Source organism: Mizuhopecten yessoensis, unplaced genomic scaffold (assembly GCF_002113885.1).
Source record: "Mizuhopecten yessoensis strain PY_sf001 unplaced genomic scaffold, ASM211388v2 scaffold11145, whole genome shotgun sequence".
NCBI lineage: Eukaryota > Metazoa > Mollusca > Bivalvia > Pectinida > Pectinidae > Mizuhopecten > Mizuhopecten yessoensis.
This window is the reverse complement of record NW_018408902.1, coordinates 650639-678503: the sequence shown is the minus strand read 5'-3', so window position 1 is coordinate 678503 and position 27865 is coordinate 650639. Positions and strand designations below refer to the sequence as shown.

At 37.4% G+C, this 27865-nt stretch overlaps 2 protein-coding genes across 2 annotated transcripts; both read left to right on the top strand.

Moving 5' to 3' along the window:
• The first annotated feature begins 1463 nt into the window (after positions 1-1463).
• Positions 1464-9211, top strand: LOC110466745 (ileal sodium/bile acid cotransporter-like). Its single transcript, XM_021523468.1, has 3 exons — positions 1464-2181; positions 3641-3815; positions 4703-9211. Exons 1-3 carry the CDS (start codon positions 1468-1470, stop codon positions 5356-5358), a joined length of 1545 nt encoding a protein of 514 aa, XP_021379143.1. The 5' UTR covers positions 1464-1467; the 3' UTR covers positions 5359-9211.
• Positions 9212-14682: 5471 nt separating this feature from the next.
• On the top strand, positions 14683-27859 carry LOC110466821 (ileal sodium/bile acid cotransporter-like). Its single transcript, XM_021523586.1, has 3 exons — positions 14683-15740; positions 18555-18726; positions 24107-27859. Exons 1-3 carry the CDS (start codon positions 15168-15170, stop codon positions 24799-24801), a joined length of 1440 nt encoding a protein of 479 aa, XP_021379261.1. The 5' UTR covers positions 14683-15167; the 3' UTR covers positions 24802-27859.
• Positions 27860-27865: the final 6 nt, after the last annotated feature.

The following is a 27865-nucleotide window of genomic DNA, read 5'->3' as shown; positions in this document are numbered from 1 at the left end:
TTTATTTACAATAATTCCTAACAAAAGGAAGAGATACATTAATTCAACAAATTGCCTATCATTACATTACATATCATGACACAAATTATTCTCGTTTTTTGGAAACAAGAAATTCAATAAAATTGATGGATTATGCTCCTTGAAAAGGTATATTAGACTTAAATAAATTGGGACCTCACTGTGATCTAGACCTTGGGCGTACAGACCAAAAGTGGTGAAATTACACATTGAGCTATCTTCAGCAAGTTTTATAGTCCAGACAATGTATCTAACTTTTGAACTTCCTGTGATCATGACCATATTGGCTTCATATCCAATTATGGTTTGCGATACACTGTCTTGCAATCCGTCATTTAATTCTAAAATTCATTTTTTAAAGTGATCTTGCGCGATTCAGAAATGATGGCCAAGACAATATATTTGATCGTCAACCTCAATTGGACTTGTGACACAGATTGTATTTGCCACACACCGCCTTGTTATCCTACATACTCCCTTAAGTTTAATTGAGTTATTTTCAGCAAGCTAAAGTTATGACCCCACAATGAATTTGACCTTTGACCTTTGACCAAAATATGACTTTGACCTTGAAGATATGGACCCAATTAGTGTTTGCAGTACTCTGTCCTGCCATCCTACATACATGTATATCCCTTATATTGCATTGAGATATCTTCAGTCAGTAAGAAGTTATGACCTAAGACCTCAATATGACCTTAACCTTTAATGTACAGATTCGATTGTGGTTCGCAATAGACCATCTTGCAATCCTACATGTATTCCTTTAATTTCATAGAGTTACCCTTGGTCAAAACTTATGGCCGAGACAGTGAATTTGACCTTTGAAATCAATGTGACCATGTCCTTGTTTGTACTGACCTTACAGTAGTATGCGACACATCGCATTATCATCCTACATTTATTCCTTAAACTTTATTAAGATAACTTCATAGGTTAAGAAGTTATGGCTCAGATTATGAATTTGACTTATGACCTAAATGTGACCATGACCTTGGCAGTATTAGCCCTAGAGTAGTACCCTGTTCACCGCTTTAACATCCTCAATATGTTCCTTAAATTTTATTACGATATCTTCAGTGGTCAAAATGTATACCTCGGACAACAAATCTTACCTTTGACCTCAATGTGACCCTGAACTAGGTTGGAATGACAAAGGGATGGATAGCAGCTATGCACATGCTGTTATTGTACTCTCCGTTATTTTTTCAGTGATCATAAAGAAATAATTAATTGGGTGGAAGGAAAGTAACTGGGTCCCCGTGATAACCATCTATTGTATATATGTCTACAGGTTCTCGGCACGTCCCACATAATAACCCCTGAAATATAACAAAGCCCTCAGAATAAGCCTGTTTACAAACAAGTTCACGGGTTCACGCTTTATGACAGTATAAACACATTTACGGGTGGCGAGCCGTACTCAGTCTAGCCATGGATTACAAGCTGATGGTTATGTGTGTGTGCGTGGCGATCGGTGTATGTGAAGAGGTTGAGCCCGAATATACCGTCCCGGGGGTCGGGATTGAAGGTAACGATACCTCTTCAACTACGCCTAAAGGGTTCAATGCCTTTTTTGACAACCCCATGGATTTTTTTCTCTTTATGGACGAAGTGAAAACTGTGTCTATGTCCTACAGACTTGTGTGTGATAGAGTTGCTGAGAAAGTTCAGCTCACTTTTCGTAGCCAGGATCCCGATAGGTTCTTCGTCGTCTCTCCGGACAGGGTCCTGATTTCGTGTGAAAATGCGACAGAAACTTTCGTCAGTATGGAAAACACTTCCATTACAACCACACCAATATCTAGCTTGTCTCCAATGGCTGACCAACTCTACGAATTAGTCCAATCAGACAAGATAAGGCTACACCTGTCCGCAGTCCTGCTTGGACGGAGAAACTTGGTCATTACTGTCCGTAGGTCAAGTCCGGACAATAATTCCATCAGTGACGACGGAAACACGGATCAACTATTATTCCCATTCGTCATCAACCGGAAAATGTCAAAGCTTGATCTGGCATTTCGGATCATAGTGTATTTCTTCCTTATCTTCATCACACTGGCGTTTGGCTGTAAACTGGACCTAAAGGTGGTCAAGGAATCGGTCAAGAAACCAATAGCTGTTAGTGTTGGTCTGGGATGTCAATACCTAGTGATGCCGCTTGTAAGTACCCATTCATATAGAAAGTAGGAATTGCTTAAAATCTATAAAAATCGGGCAAACTTAGAACCCCATGGCAAATTACCCATTTCCCGTATAGCCACATAATGATGAATTCGTTTGTTGATTTTCAAACCTGGGAAATCAGGAATAAGTGTGAAAAAATACCACGGAATATATTCACTATTGTATATGAGAGTGATACGATATTAGATAACCAGCATATTTTCGGACAAGAAAGATAAGGCAATATTATGACGTCATGATCCTATTGTCAGAAATACAAATATTAGTGACCTTGTGCATGTTGATACTGGATATATGTTATACCAGATATATCCAGTACACAATATCAATACTTAAGGAATCCTGTCCCACTGTACTGTGTTATTTTCGTATAACCAGTAACCTCCATTGAATTCGTTTTAAGTAACACTGTAGAACATTTGAACACTTCCGTTGTTCAGGTAGCTCAGTCGGTAAGAGCAATGGCACAGGATTTGAATTTGGTCTAGCTCAATTATAATTTTAATCTACATTCATAACACTGTTGTGATTATATTTTGTTACTTTGTTAATATATTTTCATTCTTGTTTTAATTAAATCCCGCAACGTATGATTTTCTTTTCAGAAATGATTTATCAAAGGTAAAGTTATGCCGTAAAAACAGTTTCTTAAGCATGTGTACAGTTTAGGTAGTGGTACAGGGATCCTTAAAATTACAGGCCCTTATTTCACGAACTCGTCAATTTTTCGAATGAAAAACATTGTTGATGTCAAAAAAGAAAAAATTCTTCAGTTCTTGCACTATTTTCCTTTGGAAAATATTATAGAATTCATTATAGTTATAGAACGTTCCTGAATCTGGGGTATATCAGGCATTATCTATTAAATCTAAACCAGGAGGCCCAAAGGACCTGTATCACTCTCTTGTTTTTTGTTTGTTTTCTGCTATGTTATTAGTGGCCTTTTCAGGTTTCTTCTTGACTCAAAGAGTCAGTTCTCTTTATTCAATAAACAGCACCTAGTCAGGACATTTGTACAGCTCAAAAAACGATCTGGTTGGATTGGTAATTCAAAGGATAGTTAGAGCTACAGTGCAATCAGAGGATAGGGTTGCCATTTTGGATTTAGAAACAACCCAAAGCATAGCAGCGCCTGTACATCATCATAGTTACCCGACCTAGTTCTACTACAATGTATCTATATCTTTGACCTATTTCAGTGGCATACAGGTGTAACAGGGACTACATTTTACTATATCACACCCCAGAGCTATAATAGAGTGTCTTAAGTCCTGTCAGCTGTACCTGGTGGCTATACACAATGGACATACAAAGCGTGTCGTAGATAATGACCTCCCACTTACTCTCCAAGACAGGTATCACAACACAGACGTACAATGAAAGATAAATGAGAGGCCATCAAATTTGTAACGATGTGGATTTTTTTTTTTCACAGCTGGGGTATGCCGTCGCTAAACTTGTTGCGTCCGATCAACCGTCTGTGGCTTTGGGAATCTTCCTTGCAGGCTGCTGCCCCGGGGGTGGGGCTAGCAACATATACTCCCACCTTCTGGATGGTGATCTGTCATTATCCATTACTATGACTCTTATCAGCACCATAACCGCCATAGGTAAGTCATACAAGTGTTTGTTTGCCGTATTTTTCTTCTCCGTCCAGGCTTTGCTCGAAAATAAGAAGACAAATAAGAGTCTACCAATCCTGTCTTTTATTTTTATTTTATCCTGACATGTTTATCTCTAACTTTGAACCGGTCCTTGCTCCACAACATTAATGTTGTGTCCATAAAAACAGTTCTACGAGATTGATAATTTTTGAGTTAAACATACGCTGTATGTAAGTTTGGTATTAGACACAAAAAAGTATGCGAAGACTACTATGAACAATTAAATCGTCTCGTATTAGTGAGCGATTTTCGAAAACTACAAAGAATCACGAGAAGTGTCCTTAAATGAATTTCTTCTCCGTTGATTAAACTGTTAAAAACGACGGCCTGATTGGCGTTGTGATACTGTGTGTTATACGTATTTAGATCGTGTAATTACATCACTAGCACCAGCTGGCTGTATTAATATCAGAATCACACGATAAAACTAGATCAACATGACGGCAATTTAAAACGCCACACGACTGGGTCAACAATAAAACATCAGAACTTTTTTTGACACTTTTGAGTTTTTTAAATCGTCTATTGATAACCGCCCTTTATTAATCCAACCTATGACGTCATTTCCCGTACGCGCTCTCGTTATTGTTGGACAATAAAAACATTCGCTTTTGTCAGGAGGTAAAATCCTGACAAGACCAACAAACCATAAACATATCCATATGATATGTGACCAAAGACCTTTTTCTTTTGTGACATTCTGATTGGCTGATTTGTCTGATACTATACATGTACTATATATCTTCATGAAATGAAAAGTCGTATATCGTTTTGCATCTTGCATCTTCTTCTCTTATGTTTGTCTGGGTTAATTTGTTTCCGATTTCTTTCAGGTTTTCTTCCACTATGGATGTACACGTTAGGTCAAGAATTCCTCCAAGACGGTAATAAAAAGCTGGATGTCCCGTTTTTCAACATCTTCACTACTCTTCTCCTTCTCATCATTCCGCTCCTCGTTGGAATCGGCGTACAATACAAACTTCCTAAGGTCAAAAGATTCATCCTGAAGATCGTCACTCCGGTAACCATCGTAGCCATTATTCTTCTTCTGTCAGTTGGGATATATTCAAACTTGTTCATATTCAAACTTTTTAATCCTAACGTGATTCTAGCTGGCTGTCTTCTGCCTTATTTCGGTTATGTTATAGGAGGCATCATAGCGTTTATTCTGAGACAACCCTGGGTGAAAATCAAGACGATCGCCATAGAAACAGGTATGCAAAATACTAGTGTGGCTTTCATCATTTTGCTCTATGCTTTCCCACCACCGGATGGACAATTAGCGGCAGTCGCTCCAGCAGCCTCTGCGGTTATGACGCCACTTCCACTTTTTGTTATTACCATTATATTTGTTATATACAAAAAATGCAATCCGGAAAAATATCAGAAAGTTACCCAGAAAGATGAAGAAGCAAAAGAACTGGAACTTGAAATCAATGGCAATATCACTCCAGAATCACTTGAGAAAGCAAGAGTGTCGAACATTTAGTTTTGTAGTCGTGTAAAAATACTCACTTGCTCCCACAACCATTGTATATTTCTTCAATCCTAACTTAGTGGATAAACTTAGTAGCAGTTGCAACATTTTTGGTTACCCACTTGTGGGTTACAGCCTGGACGTTATTTCATTGGGCAATCTTCTAATTATGACGTCAAGTAACAATGATTTGCGACGTCACCTTCCATTGTGACGTAAACCCCGTGTGTTAATACAATTTGAAAATTTACTTTGGTAAGAAAAAAATGCCATCACTCATTGAGGAACCTCTATATTCCGACAAAAAACGCAAAGATGTCTCTTCGTGATGTTTTTAGAAATTCAGTTTCAGTGGAATTCCATCGGTGCATAGCGAAGGGAAACCCTTGGAATAAGAAGAAAATTCTTTGCTTTTTCGAGAACAAAAGTATCTTTACTAAAACGACAATCCAGTGTGTCTTGGCTATGGCATCCTCGATTCTCCAGGGCTTATGCTCACTTACGCTCACTTACGCTCTCTACACCCGTCGGATATGTCATAGCAAAATTGGAGGCTCAGTGTTGGCCACCTTGTTCATTTGATGTACATCAAAAAATTATCGCGGTAACGTAACGGCAAACATTGACAAGCTTTGAAGCCGGGTGCCGCTCCTTTGTAATCTTCAAAGGACAGGTATCAGCCTACCCATTGGTCAGTTGTGTTTACCCGAGACCAACCAAACAGCTATCTTCTTGCCTTCAATTTTGCTATCACATACTCCAGGGGTGCAGAGAGCGCAACCCCTGGATTATCGAGGATGGGCAATGGAGGAGTCATTGCACCGATTAGTTATGCATAACATGACACTACGTCCGATACTTTTTTTATAAAGATCCTATGCTTAAATTGGCATTAGTTATTTTCTTATAAAGATAGGGACATGGTAGTGTGATTATAATGTCGAGCTTACATGACATTGACTCAGAATTATGATAAATTGATAGATTGTTTTAAATGGACAGCTCTCTCCTGGCTCGGGGTGATTTTAACCCTAGATCCGATCATGTGCTCGTCCAATGATGTCGATTTATTTAGGGGAAAGAACGTTGTTTTGAGTGGCTATACTGGCTTAGTTTCCATGCTAGTGATAAACATTCTTATAACTAATCTCAGATTAGATTTAGATTAGGATCAATTTATTTGAGAATTTTAACGTTTAAACACTAAATGCTTTACTTACGGGATCAGATCAAGTCGTTTCATAGCTTGTCTGTCTGTCTTCTCAGTAGTTATCTCCCAACATACGTATCTGGTTAGCTAGAATCAATGGCCATGCGTTCTGATAACATTTCTGTGTAATGTTACTTTAGCACTTTGAAATAACACTGGATTGGTCTCACTATAAAACACAAAACCTGTCAATCAATAAATCAGTCAATCAATTAATCAATCGATGAAATCTCTGAGTGATAGTCTAACTAGTCGGGAATTATAAGTCTGTGAAATTATCGCGTCGCTAAATCAAATAGACCCAATCATGATTTTCAGCGTTTCAGTTCAAATGAGGAATCAAATATGATGGGTTACGGATTTTTACCTCTAAGTAGTCTTCGTGCTGCCAATAGTCTGTACTTATTATGAAAACCTTCTATATGGTTTCCAGTAAACATTATACCAGACATGTCATTTAGCAATATAACAGTTTACGAACTGGTTAACAAAGAGACACACAATTTGAAGCTGTGTTACTTTCACCGGTCTGTGGGGATTGACCAATTCATTAACTACCATACCGTAGAAAACACCATGCTGTCTAGCATGGCTAGTGTTTTCATTGTTAGGTTCCATACAACGGATATACTCGAATGAAGCCAATTAATACCAGAACTCAGGGCCTGTATTCACGAAATCGTTATCGTGCTCAAGCATGGATTTTGTCCTCAAGCCTAATTTCTTGTTCTGATTATAATTTAATAAACAAATCTTATTTTGTCAATGATTCGGGAAAAGTTTGAAGAAATTTAAAGCAAAATGCATTTTGCAATGTTTACAGTTGACTTTTTGATCGTTTGACATGGATTAAGCGAGTTACAAGAAATTTGGTTTGAGTACAGAATCAAAACGTGATAATGAGAACTGTTTCGTGAATACGGGCTCAGTTGTCTGTGAGAGAATGATACTCATACGGAGTGGAGACAAATGTTTACCTATTTTTACATTTGCTTTGTATATTCACTATATAAATATATCAAATTTTGTGTCACGTGATTAGTTTATGACACCAAGAGTGCAAAAACAAGAGGGAAAGCAATCCGTTCATTGCGAACCCCGAGGTGTACAAAGGAAGAAGGCCAACTGTTTCTAAAACATGCCGACTTTTCCCTGACAAATGGTCGACTTATGGCAAGCCAGCTTAACATGTAATAGTTATACCTAACAGAGATATCTCTATTAATTTAGGAGAAATCTTAAAAACAAAACAGAAATATCATCTTTACTAATTCAGGAGAAATCTAGCAAAACAAATATCACATATTTAATCCTACCTACATAACATAGGTACATCACGTGTAAAGATATCATGAATTCCAATAAAAAAATCTTGAATTTATTAAAACCTAGCTCTATTTAATTCTTTAAAGATCTTTTTTATTCCATTTTGAGATAGCTTCAATTCATTTAAAGATATTTCTACTAAAATGAAAGAAACACTGTAGCTTAGTTCATTTAAAGATATATCTAACACTTTGACGGTCTTTCTGTGGCTATTAAATATATATATTAAGTTGACTTGCTATAATGGCTGTTCAAGTGTCAGGTTGCACATATGTATGAGCTTTTAACACTGTACAAATGTGACTGTGTTTACACATGTGTAGCGATTTACAAATGTATGCACACGTGCTCGATAATTCATTCAGGTACGTCCAGGCTATGTGTACACACATGTCCGAGCGATAGACGTATGTGAATAAGTGTTGAACTACACAAATCGTTGTGAGCTGTGTGTGAACCTGTCAGTATGAGTGGGAGACATGTACACTGTTGGTTTACCACGGCGATCACAAATCAACAATGTCTCCTCATGTCGTGACAATAGGGTGGCGAAAGGTTAAATTTAATCAGTCATATTGTAAACAAAACCAGGATAATTTGTCCAGAGTATGATATATTTCATGTTTATACATTTTTATTTGTTATTCAGAAACAAATGAACACTACCTATGTTTATTTTATATTCTATATATTTTATGTGCTAATGTTGTCCAGTCTGTTTTTGAACATTTATTTATACTTTATCACAATAGCTATCTGTATTACAGGAACAGAAAAATATCCCCCAAAAGTCAAATTTGAGAACATATTCTTTCTCTTCCCTTTTGAGATAAGGAAAATAATTATAATTACATATTTGACAACCTTTCAAGTGTATTATATAAGTCTTATCGACTTAATGTCTATCACAAAGTTTATCAACGGTCACTTTTGATCCAAGCTGTCGGACTTAGCCCTTCTTCAGAGAGTGTTGCCCTTCACCCTTATAACACATCCGCATTTGAAAACCAATTGTTTTCAAGTATGGATGTGACATGAGGGGTTCTTATATACGGAAGTGACATGAGCTTTTAAGTCTGTCATGAGGGGCTAAGCCAAAAAGCTGGCTTAAGGGTAACGTTTATGTTTATTTTATCTACTGTCGTAATTTATCTCTAAGTAACTGATCCACGCAAGGTCAGGTGACGGTCTTTATAGAGGCTTATCCAGGTGAAGCCTGATGTGATGTTACATAAAAGAACCATACATTACCAATTTGTTCATATACAGGTGTAAGTTCATATTAACAAATACATTGTCGGAGATATTATGTTATATTACAATTTTATATAAAACAATAAAAGTTTGTTTAAAAACTATTGTGTTTCCCAAGTTTCAAGTTTTGTATTTACCAAATGCAATACAGCATATATATAGGTTATACAGTTACATCACACATGGTTCATAATAAAGTACAATATACAAGATGGCGGAGGATAATTCATGGTTCACATTTAACATATAGATTTTTACCAAGTTTACTTAAAGTTTTGACATTTTACATGAAAATAATTCAATCAATTTATAGACACTAGGATGTCGATGATCAAAATATTGTTTTAAATATGTATTTCTTAACTCAGATTAAGCTGGACAAAGAAGTATAAAATGTATCTCATCTTCTACATCATTTTTGTTACAGACATTACATATTATTTGGCCTCTCTGGACGGCATTGTAACGTCCTGACTCAATATTAAGACAGTGTGCTTGCATGCAATATTTACTCAATGATTGTTGAATGAATATATCCTGCAAGCGTTGAGACTACAATTCCAAAACTGCCTTTCATTTTGCGCATTTTGAGCAATCCAAATATGGTTAAAAGTTAAAACCAATTCTAAATAAATCATTTTCAACTTGATAAATCCAGTTTAATTTACAATTTGGCTTTCTGATATGTAACTCAAATAAAGCATCATAACATGATTTTAAAACACAATAGTTAGTTTTTATCAATTTTAACCAATATTATATGATTGTAATTTTACGCTGTACCTGTAATGAATATCTCCCCGTTTCAAAATACACCATAGAACTATTAACGGTTTTCTTTACATTCAATACTTCTTTCAGAAAAAAAGAAGGTGAACATTTTCAATTTTTGGTGCTGGATAATGACCCCACACCTCACAACCATAATTAAGTATACATGTTACATAAGTGTCAAATAGTGATATCTTAGTTTCAATATTTAGCATATAATCCTTTATTCTATTCATCAAAAGATAATAAGTTTTCCTTCCTTGAGATGCTAAAGTATTCTTAGCCACTGTAAACCTTCCGTTATAATTAAAGACTTATCCTAAATAACAAAACTGATCTACGACCTCTATAGTCCTTTCATTAAATTTCCAACTTTCATTAGGTAATATCCGTTTGCTTTTTCACTGTTAACCGTTAAGCTCCATTTTTCAATATAATCTTGCAAACAATCTAACATATTTTGAAGATCGCTAATATCTTCTGAAAATTAAACTGTGTCATCAGCATACAGTATAAGAAATAGATTTAATAGTTGTAATTGGTAACTCTGGCAATTAGAATTAATAAGAACGCTTTACATATCATTAACAAATAAAGAAAACGGCATGGGCAATAAAGCCTCCCCTTGTAAAAGTCCTACATGTATATCGAACATAGCAGAAAATTTCCCGCTTAATTTTGTACAAGATTTTACATTTTCATAAATTGACTAAATTACATTCAGCAATCTACCCCTAATTCCACTTCTCCATATTTTAAGCCAAAGTTTGTCATGAGTAACACAATCAAAAGCTTTACTATAATCAACAAATGCACAATAAAGCCTTTTATTTTGTTGTAAAGTGTACCAAGACCAGGCTTAAACCCAAATTGGGCATCTGTAACCACAAACTCCGATTCGCTCCATTTTAGCAATCTTTTATTTAATAGACTAGTAAATAATTTAGCTACATGACTAATAAGGGTAATTCCCCTATAATTATTAACATTGTTTTTATTTCCTTTTTTATATAAAGGAATGATTACACCCCGTGCCCAAGCTTGAGGGAAATATCCTACTTTCAACATATTATTAACCAACTTAAGCAGAACTTTATATTCAATCAAATATTCATTAAGTATCATATCTATACCTGCTGATTTATCTTTAGACAGACTCTTAATTACAACAAGTATTTCATCAAGCCTAAAATCCAGATCTAGTTCAGGAAACACACAATCGGTTTTCTACCATTCAAGCTATTATCATGATCCGAAGAGTATGGTTCCCCAGCGAGATCTTTAAAATATTGAAAAAAATCATTATTAATAAATCACCAGTGCCAAATACCTCCCGTTTAGAAAAATTTCGATAAAATTCTTTTGGATTATTACGTTTTAACACGTCAATAATATTTCCTTCCGTTCGTAAATAGGCGCGCTTTAACTTCACTTCACAAACTTTATAGCGTTTTTTAGCCTCAGAGAGACTTGCCCTGTTAACCAATGATCGGTCTCTATTAAAAATGGATAAAGCAATTTTATAATTGTTATATAATCTGTTACAGTTAATATCGAACCATGGTTTATCTGGTTCTCTCTGAGTGACATTTACATAATGACAGGTACATGAACAATTCAATACTTTTCGCTTGCGTAAGCAAAACTTGTCAAACAAAGTACGTGTACATTTTACAAAATTTTCCAAACACTCATCAATACTTTCTTTTGTGTTAATTAGCTGATCGACAGAGCTCTCAATCCAAATTCTATTGTCAAATATATATCTGTTGTCTTTTGCTTCAACAGACCACACTTGTGACAGTTTAATGAAACAAATATTGGAGCATGATCAGAAAATTCATTAAAACAACTTACTTCAAAATGTTTAACATAACACATCGACAACTTATCGTGTCAAAAGGTGTTTTTTTCACTTTAAGTTACAAAACCTGTGTGAATTTGTTTTTGTGTTTTAATTAAAAGTGAGTGAAGCTAGTTCTATAAAATACAAATTTTATGTGCACATATGTAATGAAGTGCATACAATATGTCAAGGCTTTGTGCTGGTAAATATGTTTAGTAAGGCATACAAAACTTTATCTGTTAAAATATAAATCATATGAATGCCAGTATTCCGTCTTTGCGTATTGCAGAGTTATCTTCTCTTGAAGCAATGAAGCAATGAATGTTTTAGCAAATGTTGTTAGGGTACTTTATATAACACACATTGCTATTGATGACAAACTTAATAAAGCCTGACAGGGTTTTATGTAAGTAGTTACGCTTTATTTAGTTATTCCGAACAGTTCTTTGAACAGCAAATTAAGTCTTGAAAACACTGAAATTGATGGCGTTACAATAGAGATTGATGACGTTATAATAGCAAATTGTGTTATAGTCTCACAACAACATTTGCCTTCTCAATGCATTGCAATGGAAGGATGCAGAGCAAATGTAAATGAAGACATATTACCACTGTTAGACAGGTACAAAGTAAGGTAAGTTTGTGCTTGACGTTTAAGTGCTGATCAGTGTCCTTAGCTCTTAACCAGAAGACAAAGGAGTATGGAAGAGGATCACCGCCATAATAATTTTTTTTAGAATTAGTTACTTCTGGTTTGCATCTAATTCTATGTTCATTTGTATTATTTCCCTAGTTGATAAGTTATATAATTAGTTACTTCTGGTTGTGAATCTAATTCTATGTACATTTGTATTATTTCCCTAGTTGATAAGTTATAGAATTAGTTACTTCTGGTTTGGAATCTAATTCTATGTTCCTTTGTATTAATTCCCTAGTTGATAAGTGTCTTTTTCCATTCTATGTACATTTATGTTGTTGTACTCGTTTACAAATCTATTGCGTGTCCGTTCCATGCTTTGCTAGTTTTCATTCCATGCTATGCTAGTTTTCATTCCATTCTATGCTAGTTTTACCGATCGCGATTTCGTGTTAGCTTGTAGTATTCAATCCATTCCAGACTTACGTGATGTATATACTCCGTAGATCTGAAGCTTTCGTCATTTTTGAAAAAACAGAAATTCGAAACAAACTTTTAATTCAGAAATAGCTAGCTAGTCAACTAGTAAACGAGTAAGCCAGCAGTTGAAATACGAGAGGTTTACCCATTATGACGACATGCTGCGCTGCGATCGTCTTAAATATACACGGACCGCTCCCCAACCGCATCCGGTAAGGTTCTTATATTCATTACTGCATAAATTAAATATATGTTCAAGAACATATTAATGACGCCGTCAATATTGATGTAGACTGGGACAGTGCGAGAAACATTTTAAGAGCCTGCACAAGAAGAACAATTAGACTTGCTCAAGTCCAGAAAATAATCACGTAAACTAAATGCGAGTCTAATATTGACAGAGCGTAGAGCTTTTCTTCCCCACTCCAATACACACATTTAAAAACAAAAGTGAAAAAAATAAGCAAAAGGAATTGTATCATAAGATAATGTATTCATACATCTATGTAGGTTAAATGTTGCAGTAACTTAACAATCTCTTACCCCCTATATGACAATATCACCCCACCACCACCCAAATTACAATTAATTCGTTATCACCTGTACTGTGCATGTCTTATTCTTATATATACGTTTTAGCTTAAGTTTGGAAAAGAGTTTGAAGTGGCTTTTGGGGCAAGATTACCATAGGTCACAGATAAGAGAAGAATATGAACCAACTTCCTCCACCTAACAAGTTATTTTTAGAGTCAATCAGAGTAAACCATTATGTGTTTTTGTCCATACCAATGAAACAGGAGTTTTTGATAAGAATGTTCAATTGAAACAAAATCATACATACTTTCAAACCCAACAAAAACGTGCTGTCATCAATATCCACTGCTTCATAGACAAGTCCATGTCAAAATTTAGTAAATTCACAGACTTAATTCTGTGGTAAATTATACAATTGTGAATGGTTATATATTTCTAACAGAATAATTCAAATCAAATAAATAACCTTTAATTGCTCTAATATAATGACAAATATATTTAGTTTGCAACACTGAACATTTATGCAGCATTTACAATTACCCAGATATGCAATTCCCTTTTAGGGTTAAAGTTTATTTATGTGGCAGGGTTCAATTGTACATAGGATTAAGGTCGCCTCCTAGCTTCGAGCTAGAGGGAATTTCCCTTTAGCTCAGTGGTAGAGTGTCCAACTAGCAACCTGGAGATCAAGGGTTTGATCCCCGGTAGAAGCACACTATTCTCTTTCCCGTTACATTTATATTTAAAATAAAAGAAAGGCACTGAAGTGTTTAATGAAAGGTCATCTTAAGCATCCTCACCATGCATGCATGCACTCAGGAGAGCAACCCTGCCTGCATCATTAATTTAAGTTTTACCCTTATAATAGTTTTTGTTACTGAGATATGGACTTTTCTTGATGTGCACTGATGAACAATGTAGAAGGAAGTCACTGGAGTCTAAAATGTAAGTCAAATTCAGCATCTACACACATTAATTAGTGTCCCTATAGCTGTGTCAGTAATGCCATCATTATGCATGTATTACCTAGATGTACCCAGAAATGGACCCAACACTTTTTCTTAATGGGAATGGAGGGCGAGACCGAATCCATTTATTCATCCTCTGCAAACTTCGTTGAGTAGGGGCTGGGAATAATAAATGTTACTTGTGAGCAGAGACGTATACGTTTCTGTTGTGAGGCAAACATACAAAAATGAAGATAAATAACAACATACATATTTACATCAGTCAATTTAATTTTCATTATTATAGGAATGTTAATTGAGAACTGAGTTTGGCTTGTTAATTTGAGGCAACTGTATCTTGAAGCACTACCATATGTAAATAGTATGTTACTATCACAATTAAAGCGTTTCATTAACGAGAGTTAACCCTATTCTCAGTACATGTATATATGTGTATAATGTCAGCCTAGTGAGTTGTCATTTTAATGATCATACACCAATTCATTAACTGCATGCATTCAAGTGTCAGTTTATACTATTTAGTACTCAGTAAATACAGAACCAGATTTGCATTCATGTTAAAGGATACAAAATTAGTTATTTATATTTATCACGTGTCTTATTCGCGGCATGATTCATCAATGGAGGCCCCCGATGACTTCCGAGTGCCACTTGCATGCATGTCTCCTACATGTTTTGTTTACGTGCGACTTCACGCTACGTACACACGTGTGTGGAAGCGACCTTCACTGGAAATCCAGGTCACTGAGTGTTGCGGCATCAAATGGCTAGTTTACAGGTTTCCTGTGTGTCAGTATGAATTCTATGATATTCATGGCAGGCTTTCTGCTGCAGTGTGTCAATGGACAAGACTGGGGACTTGAATTTGAAGAGCCACACGGAGACGGGAGTCTGTTGTTATCCGAGGGAGAGGAACAGATTATCACGTACAACTTCACTGTGTTCAGTACCAAAAGTGCCAGTATTTTTACAACATCGACAGACACTAAAGTGGTAGACGTGATCGGCGACATAAACCACAGTGTTGGCGGAGGGCTGTCGGTGACACCTAATGTTACGGTTAGGGGGGTATTTCTCGGACGTGCTTCCGTGACATTTCAGGTAAACAGAAACCTCAATGGAACCGTATCGTCGACGCAGACTAAGGGAGGCAACTCGTGGTATGAGTTGCCGGTGGATTTAGACGTCGTGGTGAAAAAACAGGAGGGTGTACTCAATAAAATTTTCCAGGGGTCAGTGATTGTGCTGGTTTGTGTAGCCAATATTGCCATGGGATGCAAAACAGATGTCCAGGTGGTCAAGGAAACTCTCCGGACACCCATCGCACCGCTGACCGGCCTTGCATCCCAGTTCATCCTCATGCCACTGGTAAGGTTAGATCTATTACTTTTCTGAGAGGTTATATAGACAGCTACAAGGGCTCGTTACAAATGTCTAATATATATATATATGCTATATTGGTAATGCTTGGGTGTGCTGTAACCTATACTAGAATATATTATATGTATTTTAGACATTTGTAATGAACCTGTGATCCAGTCATAGACACGTAATGATTGTAATATTGATTGTATACATTAGAAGTCAATAGTGAAGAGTGTTAGTAGATATCCCACAGATACTAGCCTCGTCTGTCAATACACCTATAATATAATCAAGGATAATCAAGGATTATGATTTGTGTATTGACAGACGGGGCTAGTGCCTGTGGATATCCCATGGCTCCTATAGCGCGCTCTATGGTACATCAAGTCTGTCACATCATCAATAAAAAGTTAATAGGTACTTATAGTATATACGTATACCTGTTATGAAGAGGAAGGTACAGTAACTGAATCATGTATACATAATTCAGTCATGTTCTAGGAATCTATTGACTCATCAGCATGTGACTATAGACCTATTCAAAAGAAAGGGAAATTACATATGTACGTGTCAATACAACAGATAGTGTTGAAACGGAGGTATATTACAGTTTTACTAGGAAATGCGGGGGAAGGAGGTAGATTGGTCCGCGGCCAAAGTGAAACAGAGTCGATCAAGGGTGTGACGAGAGAGCAGTAAGATAGCATCGTGTCATGCATTGCTGCAAATCTCTCTAAGTTAATTATTATTTACTGTATTTACTGTTTTTGTTATACAACGGACTATCTTATTCTGTCGGCATATTTTTTTTCCTCAAAATACGAGCCCTTTGTATGTTTGCCAAGTAATTGACGTAAAAGAAACTTGTATATATATAAAATGTAAGGCTTACGCAAAGAAATGTAATTAATATAAAAAACACGGTTATCAAAATCATCCAACTTTCTCTAACACCCTGTTACAATTTGTAAGACAGGGTATACAGTATATATACATAAGATATGTATACCTTTGAAATAAAAACCTAGATTTTAACATAGACGAAGGTTCCTAGCCGCTGACTTTCTCAAAGTCTCGGTCCAGTGATTCCGGATATACATCCCACAACAAGTAGAAGTATTGATAGCTTCATTATATTACTGGCTTGTTCTGGTTGATTGATGGCGATTGTTTAAGATCGTCTCATCTGCAGTTCACTTATAACATTATTAAAATACATTAATATATGGATACAAAATATTTCACTAATATTTAAGAAGGCTTTTAAAAACATGACCGCTGGTTCATCGGTCAACAAGCTCGGGGGCTTTGACCAGAGTTAATTAGTAGCCGTTAGCTATTGATACAACAGATCAGTGATCCCTGATAGATGACCAATAATTTCTCTCAAATTATGACTCAATTACCTGATAGTTTCCTTTAAATTATGTTCGTTTTTAAACCCGTAGTAAATGTATTTTTAATCGTAATTAATTCTATTAACGTTCTTAGCTGAACCTCTGTCTCTCCCCGGCTCTCCCATCTCCCAATACATTTTGTGTCTGGTTATCTGATCAATTCGGTAAAGTTTGGTCTGGTTATCTGATCAATTCGGTTAAATTTGGTCTGGCTATAACTTAATGTCTATGTTTTTTTTAGCTCACCTGGCCCGAGGGGCCAAGTGAGCTTATGCCATGGTGCAGCGTCCGTCGGCCGGCGTCCGGCGTCCGGCGTCAATATTTTACTTAAAACAACTTCTTCTTAATAACCAAGAGACTTAGGATAATGATATTTGGCCAGTAGCATGCTGGGATGAAGGTATACCAAGTTTGTTCAAATGAATGACCTGGACTTATATTCAAGGTCACAGGGGTAAAAATGTTAAAAACCTTTAAACAACTTCTTTTGAATAACTAAGAGGCATAGGGTTACGATATTTGGCCAGTAGCATGCTGTGGTTAAGGGCAACCAAGTTTGTTCAAATGAATGACCTTCGTCCATTTTCAAGGTCACATGGGTCAATTGTCTTAACAATCTTTAAACAACTTCTTCTCAATAACCGAAAGTCTAAGGATGATGCTATTTGGCCAGTAGCATGCTGGGATAAAGGGCAAACCAAGTTTATTCAAATGAATGATCTTTACTAATATTCAAGGTCACTGGGGTCAAATATGTTTAAAACTTTTATACAACTTCTTCTGAATAACCAAGAGGCATAGGATAATGATATTTGGCCAGTAGCATGCTGGGATAAAGGGCTATCAAGTTTGTTCAAATTAATGACCTTTACATATATTCAAGGTCACAGGGGTCAAATATGTTTAAATTTTTAAATGACTTGTTCAGTATAACCAATAGGTACATGGTTATGATATTTTGCCAAAAGCATTCTGGGTTGGAAGACTTCAAACTCTGTTCAACCTAATGTCCTTGTTCGACATTCAAGAGCACAGGCGTCATATGTTTAAATCTTTTAATAGGTTCTTATGAATCAAACACTGATATTCTAGCTGTATTTTAGTCCACTTTTAAGATTACAAGTGTGAGATTAATACCAGGTGAGCGATTCAGGCCCATTTGGCCTCTTGTTCTAATTTGCTCGGTAAACTTTTGTTCTTATTAAATAAATAGGTAAATTTGTGTTTCGTTGTCTAATTAAATGGGTAAAACATGTGTCTAGTTATATAATTCATTAGGTTAACTTGTAATGTATGCTGATGTGGTACTTGAAGCCGAAGCATTTCCTCAACAAAGTGATTCTTTTCTGACTCGCTTGAATCTAAAAATATTATTGTTTTATTTTGTATCGATGTCATAATAATCGGGTTTTCTCCCCAGATATCGTTCACGGTGGGGTACCTCCTACAGCTGACCCCGCCGATGGCGTTCGGGCTATTTGCCATGGGGTGTTCCCCAGGGGGAGCGGCCAGCAACTTCTACACATATTTCCTTGACGGCAACGTTTCGCTCAGTGTCACTATGACTTTAGTGAGCACCATCGCATCATTGGGTAAGTAAATACGTCTCATCACTGGGTGAATAGACACGTCTCATCACTTGGTAAATAGACACGTCTCACCACTGGGTAAATAGACACGTCTCGTCGCTGGTCAAGTAGACACGTCTCATCACTGGGTAAGTAGAAACTTCTCATCACTGGGTAAATAGACACGTCTCATCACTGGGTAAGTAGACACGGCTCATCACTCGGTAAATATACACGTCTCATCACTAGGTAAGGGACACGTCTCATCTCCGGATAAATAAAACACGTCTCGTCACTGTGTTAATAGACACGTCTCGTCACTGGGTAAGTAGACACGTCTGATCACTGTGTAAATAGACACGTCTCATCACTGGGTAAGTAGACACGTCTCATCACTAGGTAAGTGGACACGTCTCACCACTGGGTAAATAGACACGTCTCATTACTGGGTAAACAGACACGTCACGGCACTGGGTAAGTAGACACGTCTCATCACTTGGGAAGTAGACACGTCTGATCACCGGGTAAATAGACACGTCTCATCACTGTGTTAATAGACACGTCTCATCACTGGGTAGGTAGACACGTCTCATCACTGGGTAAGTAGATACGTCTCATCACTAGGTAAGTGGACACGTCTCATCACTGGGTAAATAGACACGTCTCATTACTGGGTTAATAGACACGTCACGGCACTGGGTAAATAGACACGTCTCGTCACTGGTCAAGTAGACACGTCTCATCACTGGGTAAATAGACACGTCTCATCACTGGGTAAATAGACACGTCCCGTCACTGGGTTAATATACACGTCTCATCACTGGGTAAGTATACACGACTCATCACCAGGTAAGTAGACACGTCTCATCATTTGCTAAACAGACACGTCTCATCACTGGGTAAATAGACACGTCTCATCACTGGGTAAATAGACACGTCTCATCACTGGGTAAGTAGACACGACTCATCACCGGGTAAGTAGACACTTCTCATCACTGGGTAAACAGACCCGACTCATCACCAGGAAAGTAGACACGTCTCATCACTGGGTAGACACGTCTCATCGCTGGGTAAATAGACACGTCTCATCACTGGGTTAATAGATATGTCTCATCACTGGGTAAGTAGACACGACTCATCACCGGGTTAGTAGACACTTCTCATCACTGGGTAAACAGACACGACTCATCACCAGGAAAGTAGACACGTCTCATCACTGGGTAAACAGACACGTCTCATCACTGGGTAAGTAGACACGACTCATCACCGGGTAAGTAGACACTTCTCATCACTGGGTAAACAGACACGACTCATCACCAGGAAAGTAGACACGTCTCATCACTGGGTAAACAGACACGTCTCATCGCTGGGTAAATAGACAAGTCTCATCACTGAGTAAATATACACGTTTAATCACTTGGTAAATAGACACGTCTCATCATTGGATAAGTAGACACCGTCCATTAATTGGTACGCGTGCGAAACAATCGCGTTACTGGCGTTACTGGGTAACACTGTCGCGTTACTTGCTAAATGAACACCGTCCCGTTACTTGCTAAATGAACACCGTTGCGTTACTTGCTAAATGAAAACCATCGCGTTACTTGCTAAATGAACACCGTCGCGTTACTAGGCAAATTGACACTATCACGTTACTTGCTAAATGAACACCATGGCGTTACTGGAAATTTAAGACCATCGCGTTACTGGGTAAATGAACCCCATCGCGTTACTGGGTTATGGACAACATCGCGTTATTGGGATAATGAATACCATCCCGTTACTGGTAAAATGAATACAATCGCGTTACTGGGTTAATGAATACCATCGCGTTACTGGGAAAACAAACACCATCGAGTTACTTGGTTATGGACACTATCGCGTTACTTGGTTAATGAACACCATCGCGTTACTGGGCTTATGAACACCATCGCGATACTGGGCTAATTCACACCATCGCGTTACTGGGATAATGAACACCATCGCGTTACTAGGATAATGAACACCATCGCTTTACTGGGATAACGGATAACCATTACGTTACTAGGTTAATGAACACCATCGCTTTACTGGGATAATGAACACCATTGCGTTACTAGGATAATGAACACCATCGCTTTACTGGGATAATGAACACCATCGCGTTACTATGATAATGAACACCATCGCTTTACTAGGTTAATGAACACTATCGCGTTACTGGGATAATGAACATCATCGCGTTACAGGGTAAGTGAGTAACTGATCATTATCGCGTCATTGGATCTAAGTAAGCACCATCGAATCACTAGGTAACCTGATGATGACAGTTGTGTTAGTTGGTAAGTGTAGAACATCCTGTTTCACTGGTTAATAGGACCAGGGGGGTTCCGGATCATATAGGACAAACTCGTTTCATTCCGTGAATGCTTTGTAAAGCAGTGCCTGTTGTCTATAGTGGTAGAGTGTCACGCAGAGTATTCAGTATTCCGATGGCCCCGTATTCCATAGGTCATTAGTCCGAAGACACGATACTCTGAAAGCTCAACAAAATAGACTCACTATCAATTAAACAATAAGTCTATAAGTATTTTATAGGCCATGATGTCAGAAGGCCTATTCCGAATATTGTCTTAAATATACTCGTTTCTTATACCGGGCCACCGGATTATCGAGTCATCAAACTGCTGGGCCTTCGGAATGAGGCGTTTGTGAAAAGCCCTTCGGAATTCTGGGTAGGTAATACCAGACGAAATACATTTGTATGACGGTAAGGTCAAACACTCGGGCCGGAGGTCAAACACTCGGGCCGGAGATGCACGTACGCATTGGATGTGTCACACAAGCACGTGCTCCTGTGTGGATCGTATTTCTGTTCTTAAGGGTAACATTTGAAAACACGCCACTTGTCCACCAGGCGGTGATGATGGACACAACGCCTCGTCTGTACCTCTGGCAACAGGGAGCTATTTGTCGGTTTACACGTATATCATTTTACTGGTGGCATTTGTAGAGCTGTGAAAATGTGGGAACGTAAATTCACTGAACATTAATGTCAGTATAATTGTCAAAACGAAAGTTAATTTTGTTTCAAAATGTCAACGATAGACCGCTATCCAACATAAGTTTAACCTATAAACATAGATACAATGTACCCAAAATAATCCTTTCTGGAAAAATACACGGGTTCAAAAACCGTATGTATATATGTGACAAAAAATAACACATAATAATCGTTTGTTTATCTGAGGTATGACGTGTTCCGGATGTTGCTGGCAGCATAAGGTGATAAAAGGAAACTTTCGGAAAAACCCAGTGATAGTTCACGTTTTAAAGGATCAAGGTTCCTTTCATTCTTAAGAATTATGTATGTGTATCAAATGTTCCGTCTAACGGATGTTGTTGATAACAAAATGTTGTCAACACATTGAAATGTAGGCGAATATGTGTGTACAATGTGTGTGTAATATATCCGCAATGTGCGCTGTCATCGTAAAGGATGTATGTCCGGGGGCGCTGTCAGAAAGCCTTAACAGGGACCGACAAATTAATACGTGTCTCGTCAGCATGGTGCGGACTTCGCACGATTTTATTTGACAAGTGTACCACTCGGCACCTCTCTGACATTTAACTGTAGCTAGTTATAATGACGCATTATGAGCTCTGTCTGTTCGATAACTATAGATAATTTTGACAACTTAAAATGAATAGTCATGTCTTATACCGTTGACGCAGATTTATCTCTCTTTTGTCAATCTCGTCAAAGAGTTATCGTTCCTTACAGTGCACAACGACCTTGTCGACGTCGCCTCGTTTTACAAAGGAATTAAGAAATTGATTTCAATTGCCAATGATTATAAGCCGTCCCTTGACACAAAAGTTGTTGGTGTTTGAAAATTTGTTTTCGATAATTGTCAAGTTTACAAACTTTCTTGAATAAAGATTAGACGTGTCGTGTCGTAAAACGTGTCGTATCGTAAAACGCGACTTATTTGAGGCACCTGCAGAATCGAGGTTTTTCTTTTGTGTTTTCTTCTAAGGGGACATTGAAAAACCGAAATTGACTGAAACGAAAATTGACCTGCTGACCCCATTGCAACATTTGGGATCTTTATACATGTATTTTCTCTCTACTTCCTAACAATCTGTTTGTTTTCTAGTGCCTTGTTTTAACAAAACCCTTTTTTGCCTACTGTTGAAAGTTTGCCCAAGTGAGAAAGGCAGTGGGTGCTGTTCTCAAATCGGGACATGTCAAATTCTTAAAAATGGTATATGTGATTCCATGTTAAACGTTCAGCATTTTTGGTAATTGCATTAAGTTATTAACCCGTCGGTTTTGGTTTTATGTTGTTTAACGTCCTGTCAGTATAATGTGATCGATGACATACTGTTGTGGCTGCCATCGGTATGGTATTTCATTGAGGTAACACTCAATTTTGGCATCAGATCCGCACTATGGCAAGGAGGCAAATACATGTTTGTGCACCATTACACCGCCTCCAGCACGCATACATAACTCATTAGGACTCACGTCCTGAACAAGTCTTAGCTTTTAAAAGGACGTTAAACAACATTTATCTTTTTATATTTTATTTTATTCAAAACATTTTCCGGTTTTTCCTATTTGAATACTGTATTAGTTGTTTTTATATTTATGCCTGCTTTATTGATAAAAAATAAGGTATATATTTAAAAAGTTAAAGTGAATATTTTTAATAGGTTATATTTACCGTTACAAACAAGGGGGCTGCTTCCTTCATCTTTTAGTTTCATTGTCCGTCTGTTTACATATTATTGGCCACAGTGTTTCTATCATGAAATCACACATAGGTAAACAAAATAAACTACCCAGTGTGTACAATTTATGATTTTCAGAATAAACTCATACATAAATACATCGTATGTGAATTAAATTAAACACAAACAAAATGAAGGCATTCAATTTCAGCAATATAACATGAAATTAGTCGATCATCGATCCGTTTGAAAGGTGATGATCGATCATGAAATTTGAAATGATTTCGACTGTGTCGCAATGTTTGCCATGTAAACGTGTATGTGTGTACTATGTGCTGGACTAGGGCGGTATTTTGTTGTTGTATTTACGTCCTTGTGATAGCGCGAATCTGATGGCGACATTAGAGTGCTACCTCAATAAAATACCATGTCTAAGGCACACAGCAAAGTACTTCAAAAGGTCCCATATTAACACCAGTTAATCGTTGCGCTTACCATTGACGTGTAAGAAGAACGACAACTCTAGGTAGTGATATTGCCATGTAGCGCAATATCATGTCGTCGAAATGTATCAATGTGATTATACATATATACTGATACTGGTAGCCTATTTCATTTTTAACTGCATTGGAACCTTCATTCAAAAGGATGATGAACAACGAGTTATATTTTTGTATATCTGTTGCAGCCTTCATCCCGCTATGGCTGTTCACCCTCGGTATCCATGTCATCTACCGGACGGAGACCGTCACCATCCCTTTCGTCAATATCTTCGTTTCACTCGTCGGTCTCATCATCCCGGTCGGTATTGGCATCATAATACAGAAAAAGCTACCGAAGGTCGCCAAATTACTCCTCAGACTTCTCCGCGGAGTTATTGTGATTTTCTTCATCCTCGTCTTCACAATTGGGATCTACGCAAACCTCTACATATTCAGACTGATGACGCCATTTAATCTCCTTGCGGGTGCTCTGTTGCCTTACGTAGGGTTCCTGTTCGGCGGCATTGTGGCGTTACTGACAAGACGCAACAAAAGTGATATTTTGACAATCGCTATAGAAACAGGGATACAGAACTCTGGAGTGGCCATAGTATTACTACAGTTATCTCTCCCTCATCCAGACTCGGACATCGCCATCGTCGCCCCGGTCAACTGCTCACTCTTCACGCCCATTCCCGTCGTCATAGCAATAATCGTTCACGTCATCAGGAAGAGATGGTTCCGAAAAGACGAGGACAAGGACACAAAACAGGAAGTAGGGACCGCAAACGAGGATGCTGACCAAAATGTTTCCCTCACTTTTCACTCTCAGTCCGGAAAAGATGGGGAGGAGGGAGACACTAGAGAAGGACTTCAGGGGAATCTCTTACTACAACGATGAAAATTGGTAATTAAAAGAGATCAAGTCCGACTGGTTTTTGGATTGCATCAAGGCGTAACGAAGAAACATTGCATTGAGAGATAATTACTGTATAGATCAGTATAGGCCCTCTCGAATGACAGGCCGACTTTCTTTTTAAATGCTTAAATCAGTTGTTATCTATGAAAACTAACGTATAGGCATTTATAATAACAATTAAATGATGTCCACGTGTCATCGATACTACTGGGTGTCCTAACTACCGCATTACTATTTTTCTGAATTTTTCCATCAATAACCATTTGACACTTTAACTCCCGAAATGTCTATACACGATCATCCTTGTATGTCTGTTCACACGAATCACATGAAACAAGCGAAAGGATTTATCAAATACAACTTCTCATATTCCGAAGACGTCACAGCGTATTTGTTCAACGTCTACACGACCAACAGCCTTCAACAGTAAGCTTGATTTGCTTACTCGGGCTTGTTGAAAACGATAAGCCTATTGCAGCTTTTGAAAACTTGGCAGTTTGTGACGGAGAGTAATCTCGTGTTGTTGCGAGGTAACCTGCTAGTCTCGTTTTAATGCATTTATCGCTGGAATTATTCAGCCCTGTTTTCGTGTGTTTGTCTTGCAAAACTCTTCAGCCTCGTTTATTTTATTATTATTTTTGTCTCGCGGAGCCCCGTTTGAATGTTACTGTATTGCTGTATTTCAAATACTGACTTCAATATTCTGAAATTTTTATAAGTGAAGGTGCTCTTATACTTCTGCCCTTTGATAACTAACGTTGAAAATAAAAAGAGCCGGAACTACCTCCATCTGTATCCTTGCGCGTGTTATTGTTGTTGTAGGCCGCCGTCTCACACACGTCTGCTGAAGCACTGCGGGCGCCTGTGGCTGAAGGTGTGCGATTAACCCTCCGCGGTGAAAAATAGTCCCCGCTTACTTCCCTGTCTTCCGGGCTGTACGAGCGGGATTCGTCATTCAGAGAGAAAGGTCCCGCTATAAATTGCATGTCGATCTCGTTTGAAGAACGAGTGGTGGCGAACTGCGGTATTGGGCGAGGTATCCTGGATCGCGGGACACGCGCACTACCCTGTGAACGCTCGTTTGCGTGTCGGGTTAGTAGATTATCAACATACAATTTACGAAGTGTAGAGATTGGAAACGACGTGGAAGTAACTAATCCGATCGCGGAAAGTTCATGCCGTAATCCGGTGACACCCCAGTTCAGATAGTTGGTCATATCCAGCGCACTTCCAGACGTTTTCTGTTTATTTGATTTTGGCGCCATGATGAAGGAAGGGGTAAAACACTCCCCTGACTAATACTTCAAAAGTTCATCGTATGTACATACGAGAGACTCCCTCGTTACACACAACATACATGATACATCCCAGACAATAAGTAAAGTTCGTGTACGTAGAATTTTGAGAGAATCACTGGATAAAATGCTTGAATTGATACAGATTGAGAGAATTAAAAATGGCTGCTGGAGCTGACTGATCTCCCTCAAAGTTGCACACACCCCCACTCTGATCACGTGATCTGGATAGTCCCTTACTAGGGAATGACTGGCATGACTGCACACGACCTTTGACTTATTCACCACATAGTCAGCCCACAGTCCACGACCCCCAATGACTGCCTATATTACTAGATATAGAAACTTATCACTGCCATAAAACATGCTTAAAATTATTTAAGCTTCAAGTAGTGTATTCCAGCGGTTTTTAGATAGGTGCTTCAGTTTGTGTGAGGTTCCAATGGCGGCTTCTTCAACTCAATCAACTAATGTTAAAATAATGTTTTTCATGTTTTTGAAGTTTAAAAATATGAGCTGAATGATAAAAATAAATAACATTTTTGTTATATTTTGCATTAAAAGGAACAGGGATCAGGGTTCGCACAGGGCATAACATGTTGAATGATATTTTTTATGGAAATCTGAAACACATATTATATGGCTTAATTTAAGTATTATCCACAGTATTTGCTGACCTTGTGGCCAAAGTGGTTACAGCTTATTTATATCCAGGTGCGCCCATTCTTATATTTCTTTTTTAAAATTGTCTAATTTATTTTGTTGCAGCTTTCGCTCTATTGTATTTTAACGGTTTTTGTGTTCCGTACAGTTGTACTTTTTATATAAAACCATGCCAGGTTGATGGTCGTATTATGAATCATGTAACAGTTGATTGTTAAATGGCGTGCAAAGTTGTTGCATTAATTTTCATGAGAGAAAAATAGTAAAATCAACGAGATTTGGCAGTACTAGGTATATATAAAAAGATATCTACACTAAACGTGTAGGAATAGCATTGGTATATTTTTAAATATATATCGTGAGGTTAACAAATCGGTGTGTACGGATAAGATAATCAAAACAATTTATTGACAATTAATTCGTCGCATCTGAAAAGATGTGAGATTTATAGTTAATGCCATTGTTTTTGTTTATATGTATTAATTTGTTGATAATTATATGTGACACCCAGATCACTGTGATAACACGTGCCTAATAGTTTGTTGACACTTCTATTGTATGTTCTGATAATATCCTTCACGTGTTGAAGCATGACGTCATATCTTAATCATATGAAAACACAAATTACTATTGCACATATTTCACGTTATCTTGGCTTGATTTTCAATAATAAAGGACAAAGATCCTATTGTAATTGCTATCAGTATAGAAATGTAGTGGTATAGAACGTAGAACAGTTCGCGCCGCTTCAGCTATAACAAATGATGTGTTCCATATAATACTTATATATTTACATTTGTTGCTGTGTGTTAAAGAATATTTTATAATATAATTTTGTGATATTTTCTTAATCATTGTATATGCCGTGTATGTAAACAACAGTTGGAGAATATATTATACCTAATGTTTATATTATTGAATGTATCCTCTGCAATGGATTTAATATATATATATATATAGATAAACATATGACGCTTTATCCTATTTAACAGTTTGTAAATATATGTGCTATCCCCAATTGTCTATTAGATCATCCGAACCGGTAGATGAAATAGTTTGAATGATTTTGTTACTATTTCGTGCTGTAC